Source organism: Cydia fagiglandana, chromosome 19, assembly GCF_963556715.1.
Source record: "Cydia fagiglandana chromosome 19, ilCydFagi1.1, whole genome shotgun sequence".
In the NCBI taxonomy this organism is placed as follows: Eukaryota; Metazoa; Arthropoda; class Insecta; order Lepidoptera; family Tortricidae; genus Cydia; species Cydia fagiglandana.
Genome location: NC_085950.1, coordinates 11,388,803 through 11,397,278, shown reverse-complemented (window position 1 = coordinate 11,397,278; position 8,476 = coordinate 11,388,803). Strand labels below are relative to the sequence as shown.

Genomic DNA, 8,476 nt, shown 5'->3' with positions numbered 1-8,476 from the left:
AGTCATCCTTTAGGCACCTGTGCCCTTTTTGACAGCTTTTGTTAGAAAGGGACTTCCACTTGTATTACAAGTTACAAGCTTTTGATAAACAGGGCACTGGTCGACAAGTGGCAGGCGAGCAACTATGTAGCTCATTGACTCTGAGGAGTCTGAGAGTAAAGTACATACCAGTAAATGTTACAACTCATTGCTTATTATTTTTTTAGACTTTCTTTTCTCTGCTTGTAATCTGTTTCACAACTTTCACAACAGATGCATTATTAAATTTTCTCTTTTCAGTATCCGCGCATCGTCTCTCTAAGAATGTTCAACGTTTTACCGCATGTGTGGGAGCGAGAAACATGATGCGCCCTTTCAACTTGGTGTCGATCGGAGCGGCAACACCGCTTCATATGCTGACAGTGCTCGTTACATATACTGTAGTGCTACTGCAATTCGCATTTCTGTAGACCGTAGCCAGGGGTGCGAAACTCCTGACTTCGGCCAAACTCGGTTCCGCTCGGCTCAGCATTGCTCCGAGCAATTATTAGGGTTGGCACCACTTGACTTCCTTTTGCGTGCACGACCACAGATAAGATAATCACTTGAATTTTGACAACCCTAAATAGCTGAAAGGGATAGTGCCATATCTTAGAAAGGGATAGCATGATTCGACCCTGAACCGCTGTCAAACTTCGGTTTTGTAAGAAGTTTCCTTTCTGTACGGCAGTATTATTATTTATTCTGTGCCATAGCTACACGGTTGCAAGAAGGGCATTCAGCCAAGGTGACCTTGGTTGGTAGTTCGGTACTAGACTTGCTAGCAATATAAATCTGGTGCCATCTTCTAAAGCACCTACACGGCTGGAAACCAGCTTGGTCACCTTGGCCAAATGCTTGTTTAGTTTTTAACTCTATTAATGTCTAAGTATTAGGGTACGTATATATTTCCCAGTGCTTCATTGCGCATTGGGTGAGAGTTGAAATAACAATTTGAAATAACAAATAAGAGTTCAAAACAACCCATTAACTAAACATAAACCCACCGTCCCACCGTTGGTTTGCTAAAAAGCTGCTGATGAAATTTTAAGTTGGTGCTCTAGTGGATTTGAAATAAACGAAAAGTTACCATTAATTAATCAATCTGTACTTATTTTATTTTATTTATTATATAACACCTAATGTACAACATAAAGTTGTTAGTTATATGATATAGAAAATAAATTATTATTCCTACCTATAATTCTTTGTTCGTTCTTAGATATAGTTACCTATTTAACAATTATTTAAATTATTTGTACAAGTTGAACTTCAAAAGATACTGACATATACTATGTACATGTTATACGTACACTAATATCAAATAAACAATGCTTGTAAAATTACTGTATTAATTATTAAATATAATGATTTAAGAATATGATGATTTTTACATTAACTTAAGTACACATAAATAAGGCTATTTTTAAAATGTTGGTACAACTACTTTAATAATTGATGGCCTTAATGTGCGTCTAGATATTATTATATGGTAGCCATGTCGTGAATGCGCCACCTACTCCTAGTTAGTAGTACGATGTGTAGCCCGCTGGTACTGCGCGAGGGATACGCGAATTACGCTGCGTCTTACGTAAGTGAACAACACGCGAACGCGACGCGGCGCGGCGGGCCCAAGGCGTTCGCGTTCGCAACGAGATCGCCCGTAGGACACTTCTATAGGTATCAAAGGATTGATTCACCCCGCGCCGCATCGCTTCGCTTCGCGTTCGCGTGTTGTTCGCCTACGTAGTACGATGCGTTACATGTCTGGCAGCGCAATTACCAGACTTGTATCTTAACAGTACAGTTCAGATAAATTCACATCATTCAAGCTGGGGCTCTTTTTGATTTTATTGGAAACAAATTGTATGACGTCAAATTTATGAAAAGGTTCAATATCTGAAGAGATGTTACTTATATACACAGAGCACACATATTAGTTTAGCACCCCTGCATACATATTTGTTTGCAGGGATAATAAACTAACAGATTGGCTGAATGTAGGTACGTGTATACATTGTACGTTCATACTTTAATTTATGATATCAGGCAGTTTAGGCTCAACTTCTTAAATATTTATGAAGGATAATAACAAATTTCTTGTGGAAATACTTTGCACAATTAACAAAGGTCTTCGTGTGCCCGAACATTGCTCTTCACGCCAACACAGCTGAGGATCTTGAAGTTTCTCCCAAAGAGCTCGCCGTCACCCAAAGTTTGTGGCAGGGGCTGGTTCAGAGTCTCTGGTAAGAACAGCGATATTATGCCCGCGAGTACTGCTAGTATGCCGAGGACGATCAACGGTAGCGCTCTCAAATACACGGCCTGGAAGGTATATAATATTATATTATTGCAGAATTTAGAAAGCTGGAAAGTGGATTTAAATATACCTAAAGCTTACACCGATACACTACTCAAACCCTCCTTTTTAAGCATAGCCATGTACTAAAAAGATCATGGGTACGAGGATGCTTCCCTGTGGGAGTCAAGATATGTGATATAGAGTCAGTCCATTAAAAGTCTGCAGCGGATTTGATAGCCCACGCAGTGCACGTGTTATTTTAAACGTCAAACTTCTATGAAATTATGACGTATAAATGACACTTGCACTGCATGGGCTAAATCCGCTGCAGACTTTTCTTAGTCCAACTCTACAAAGATTATGTTAGTTGCAGCTATATTTTTTTTTTCAGTTCAGATAATAGTCAACTAGATGTCTATTGTCTAGGCAGAAGCCCTAGACCTACACGCTTCATCCACTATCAGGGATTGGAAATAAAGTCATTGTCAACACTGTCAAAAGCTTTTCAGAAGTCTACAAGTATGGCAGATTCCTGCAGCTGACCTGTCTCCACACGTATTGGCTCGCCTTTCCTGTGGCATAAGACAATGAAGCCGAGAGGGTAATGCAGGTGCTGGGCATCCCTGCGTTTCCTTAATTCCGTCCCAGGCGGTGTAATGTATGTTACACCATAAATCGTCTGCAATAGACGTAAAGGCCAATGATGATGATGACAAGTATGGCTATGCTCACCAAGTGTACGATGTATGGGCATGCCAACAGGCCCAAGCCTGCAATGAAACTGGAGGCGCCCATGGCCTGCGCGCGCAGTACCGTGGGCAGCAGCTCCCCTATTTGCACGTAGAACACGGAGAAAGAAGCTCCGATGCACAGGCGTCCCACCATCGCTAGAGCCACTGTGATCCACGGCCAATCTGAGTAGAGAAATTTACATGAGTTATGTACGGTCAGCCAAGAAAGTGGTTTACCACTTTTCGACTCTATCAATCAGATGATAGAGTCCAAAAGTGGTAGACCACTTTCTTGGCTGACTGTACACCTATTAAAAAACATATTTATACATTATGTAATTCTTGTCTTAGTCATAAAATATATAAATCTTGACTTTAATAAAATTTAATTAAGTTGCAGCTAACAAGAATACTTAGGCAAACTCTCGTTATTCTATCTGAGGCTTTCCTCATAGCTGAAAATTACTACTATACTATTTTCATTGGCTGATCGATCGCTTGATAGTAGTCAAGCATGGGAGGCGAGTACTGTTTTACATTACGCGTCCTGGGGCCGATTTTTGAATTTCGATCGCTCGATTTCATCACTCGAAAGTCGGTGAAAAAAGGCGAAATTCTAATTTTTGAAATACAAGCGATCGAAATTTAAAATCTAGTGGTAAGTATTAATCACTCGATTTCAATTCTATTAGTAGAATTTAAGTGCCTTGTATTGGAGATATTAATTAACGAAATACACGAAATCGAGTGGTCGAAATTAAAAAATCGGCCCCCAGATACAATTTTATATTGAGGCTTGGTCCATCTCATTACAGACTTTTCAAGGCTCATTTCATCGTCATGTTACTAGTAGCTGATACTATACTTATTTTGGACACACGGGTTTAATTTTAATTAACAAGCTTTTATTAGGTCGACCTGTATGTAACTAACTATGTAATGGAATCTAAGGTAACTAATTTAACCATCTTCTAAGGATCGTAGCCACATGAAAATAATTGGCAACTGTATGTAGTTCCGATGACAATACAATAACATGGTACTGTCGAATTGATCTGATGATGGAGACAGGAGGTGGCCATAGGAACTCTGTGATGAAACAACGCAACCTAATTGTGTTAGGGGTTTTTAGAAATGTCTCGATGAGTATTAGTTGTCTATCGTAAGAAAAGTACAGTCAGCGATAAAAGCTTGTATCAAAAATGAATTTTTTGCCAAAAACTTATTATTTGAGTTGTTTCATGGCTGTACAATATAAATACTAGAACATGTTAGGAAAATCATGAAGTAGTACCTTCAGGTACAAACACGCAGCACAGGCAAGCCAGTCCGCCGATGCAGCTGAAGACACATAGAACCCAGCGGCGCCCGAGGCGCTCCATACAACGCCATGCAATGAAGTACGAAGGCACTTCTACTGCGCCTCCTGAAACGACAATTCAAAGATTTTGGTTACACTAGCTTATAGTTATATGATGTATAGTATATTTGAAGGTTATTTCATGATCATACAGTCATGGTATAATAATATACTCCGCCTGGTACTCTCTTCCCGTCTTTTCTAGGTCACCTGACTGACACAAGCCTACGTCATCATGCGACAACGCTATAAGATAATATGCGATAGCGCTATATATAGCGGCCATGTTATTGTGACGTAGGCTTGTGTCATTCTGGGAAGAGAAGACCATGTTTTATTAGACTATGTGATACAGTCATCATCATCAGTATTTAAGAGCTATGCTCTTGTCGGTGGAGTGATCGCCACTCTTTTTTCTGCGCCAGCCTTATAACTGCCATACACACAAGCCCATATACATAATAGTTTTGAGCATACAGTACACAGAGCATAACTTTACTGATCTAGTGACCACACTCAACAGCTCAACACACTAAATGTTTACCCCTTTTAATTGCCACATTCTTCTTTGCACTAGTTTTTTATCATTATCAGTAAGTATATGATACTAGAATTACTAGATAAAATATAGTTCTGGATATTAGAATCGGCTTTTAATATCTTGATAGGCGTCGAAAAAGTATGAACGAGACAATCTGAGAAACAATACCATTACTGTAGTTGATTGCACATACATACATACATACATACATAAACATAGATATTTGTTCCTGAGTCATGGCTGTTTTCTATGTATATTAAGTATATATTTATCTATATACGTATGTATATCGTCGTCTAGTACCCATAGTACAAGCTTTGCTTATTTTGGGGCTAGGTTGATTTGTGTAAGGTTGTTCCCAAATATATTTATTTATTTATATATTTATATGTGTAGTACCAAATCAAAGCTAATATTCACTTACCTACATAAAATTATTAGATTTTAATGACTAGTAGAACCGATTAACGGTAAAGTAAACCAAATGACAACAAATTATAAGTAATCGGAGGCACGAAATAATAATGCTTACCGATAAAAAATGCTAAGTAATCATCCACTCCTAAATTAGGCGTATTATAACTCAAGCCATTATACACAACACCCAAGGATACCCAATTGAAAGTTAAAAATATAAACTTTTTTCTGATATTTGGATATCTAAATATATCTACAAGTGATGCTTTGCAATCCCCTTCTGAGTTTTGTTCATCTATTTTCTTATTTTCCTCACTATCTGGACTTTCTTTGAACATTCTAGTTACAAGTTGTACGGATTTTTTTCGTATAGTCAAGGGAAAAGTGTACGTTTCAATTTGTGTTTTTGGTGGTATTTCTTCTATATTAAGAGTTTCAACTTCGTCATTTGGAGAATCTACCGTAACTTCGGGAGGTTCTGAGTTCTTTAGCCTTGTTCTTCTGTTTACTATCTCAGCTACTTCTAAGGCAATTATTCTTTCAATACTTTCTGGTTTCGATGTTTCTTCTGGAGGTTTTGGGTTGGGTTTGAACGTAAGCATGTTGCTTATACGTCTGTTGTTAAATTCTTCTTTGTTCGTGAGTAAAGGGAATCCCGTTATGTGACCGTTGACATTGGATAGCATTGTCGCCTCTACATCTTCTTGTTCTTTAATTTTTTTCTGAAATACACATATTAATGAGATTAATTTTACGAGTATTAACTGACCTTGATTATCTACTATCTACTTTAATTATGATTTTATTTTAATTGATAGTAGATTTAAGTCATCTAAATTTTTAACAAGCAGTAACGTCTGCGAACGATGCTAAGCTTAGAATAAATTTAAAAATAGAAAATCTACTGTCTTGGGTGAGACTTGAATTCACGGCCTCTGAATCCAGAGACCGTGATTTAAATTTATACTAAGCTTAATTGAAGTAAGGTTGTAAGTAGGTACCAGTTGCACTTAAACAACTTATGAATATTAAATAGAAATGAGTCATCATTCCAGCGTTGAAATATGATCTGAATTATGTAGAATTGGTAGTTGATTTTGATTTGGCTGTGGTAGTCTTTTTCAATTACCTGGCAAAGTAAAATGCATCTAAAGGGCAGTTTTGATATATGCCGCATGAATAATAATATCAACAAAACCGTCGAAGCCCAAATTAGTGACATATAGAGTCAATGGCTAACTGTGGAAATGTCACTATATCAAATTTCTATAAAGTAATATATAAAAAAGTCTGTATTGTACTACTTACTTACTTGGTTGGCGCGGTGACCCAAAATGAGTCTTGGCCTCCAACACAAGAGTATATTGTATTATTGAGTATATTGTGGTACATATATTTCCTCTGTGCATAGTATGGTATTAGCCTAGATGGATACTAACATATACTCAAATATTACTGACATGTAACTCCAGTAGAAATCCTTTGGGTAGCGTAATGCCGTTCCGTTTAGCGAGGTTGATGAGCACTTTCTCCGCTTCGGCTACGCGTCCGCGCCCTACCAGCCACCGCGGAGATTCAGGGGTTATCCAGAAGAACCTGAAACATCGAACTTTAACTTAAAATAAGTTTTTGGCAAAAATTTCATTTTTGGTACAAGCTTTTATCGCTGACTGTACTTTTCTTTCCACAGGAAACTAATGCTCATCGAGACAATTTTGAAAACCCCAAACACAATTAGGTTTCGTTGTTTTATCACAGAGTTCCTATGGCCACCTCCGGTCTCCATCATCAGATCAGCTCGATGGTACCATAATATTGCATTGTCATCTGATTTATACGTGCATGCAAAATTTCAGCTCAATCGAAAACCGGGAAGTGGATCAAATTTAACTTGCAAGATTTGATTACAGACAACGGTCAGGGTGAAACTGAATAAAAGCTTATTGTAACATACATTAGTTTAGTGAGATAAGTCTCGCAGTTTAGAGGTGAATGAAATTACACAAACATGTAAAGATGACATGTTGCCAGGCAGAGTGATGGGAGGTGGGCCAAAATGCCAAAATGGTGGCCGCTTACAGACTAAAGGAGTGGCGTCCGTTGGCTCGTTGGGTGGACGACATTTGGAGGATTACGGGTCACTTCTGGATGAGATTGGCTCGGGACCGGGATAAGTGGCGTACTCGAGAGGCCTATGCTCAGCAGTGGGCGCTAAACGGCTGATATGATGATGATGATGTAAAGAGTGACAAGAAATATTTTGCTGTAGGTATTGCTAGTTTTTCGGTTACTGGGTTATTATGAATGAATGATGATTAGTATATTTAGTGAGCCTACCACAATAATGTGTTGCCATCTCACTCACCCATACAATACAACGAAGGGCAGACTGGTGAGCAGAGAGAGATAGAACCAGTCGCGCACAGCATACGCCAGTAGTGCTAGCAGGCACATGCCCGCGGCAAACATCATGCCCACCACAATACCTGGAACAGGAAGTAAATTAGATTAAAAATAATAAAATATGAATGCGTAAAAAAATAAACTAAACAAGTCCAGTTCCCCTGAAATTTTGTTAAAATAATGTAGCATCTGGCTGGTACCTATAGTGATTTTAAATAATTTGGATCCTATACGTACCTACACCTACGTACGTTACGGTACGTTGGTATACCTAGATTGACGTAAATATAAGTCCCAATAATGAATCCATAGTTCATAGGTTCATACATTCATACGTCCAGTATACCTATGCTTAGGCTGATAAGCATGTTTCCCTGATTCAGTCCTCTCGCTCGCGCATTCGGGAAAAAATGTAGTGCATTTTTAACTCCTAACGGAAATATTGATATAAAAAACCGAGCAAGTGCGAGTCGGACTCGCGCACGAAGGGTTCCGTACCATAATGCAAAAAAAAAAAGAAAAAAAAAGAAAAATAAAACGGTCACCCATCCAAGTACTGACCACTCCCGACGTTGCTTAACTTTGGTCAAAAATCACGTTTGTTGTATGGGAGCCCCATTTAAATCTTTATTTTATTCTGTTTTTAGTATTTGTTGTTATAGCGGCAACAGAAATACATCATCTGTGAAAATTTCAACTGTCTA

At 38.3% G+C, this 8,476-nt stretch overlaps 1 protein-coding gene across 2 annotated transcripts in view; it reads right to left on the bottom strand.

Moving 5' to 3' along the window:
• Positions 1-1,714: 1,714 nt before the first annotated feature.
• Positions 1,715-8,476, bottom strand: part of LOC134673734 (organic cation transporter 1-like) — a 30,802-nt gene continuing 24,040 nt past the window's right edge. The window contains exons 6-11 of one of the 2 annotated variants that reach the window (XM_063531747.1): positions 7,735-7,855; positions 6,830-6,965; positions 5,485-6,091; positions 4,346-4,477; positions 3,053-3,234; positions 1,715-2,343 (exon numbers count right to left, since the gene is read on the bottom strand). In XM_063531747.1, coding sequence (XP_063387817.1) covers positions 2,140-2,343; positions 3,053-3,234; positions 4,346-4,477; positions 5,485-6,091; positions 6,830-6,965; positions 7,735-7,855 — 1,382 coding nt within the window. In that variant the 3' untranslated portion in view covers positions 1,715-2,139. The remainder of the gene's footprint in view (positions 2,344-3,052; positions 3,235-4,345; positions 4,478-5,484; positions 6,092-6,829; positions 6,966-7,734; positions 7,856-8,476) is intronic. The other variant, XM_063531748.1, reaches the window with a different exon arrangement.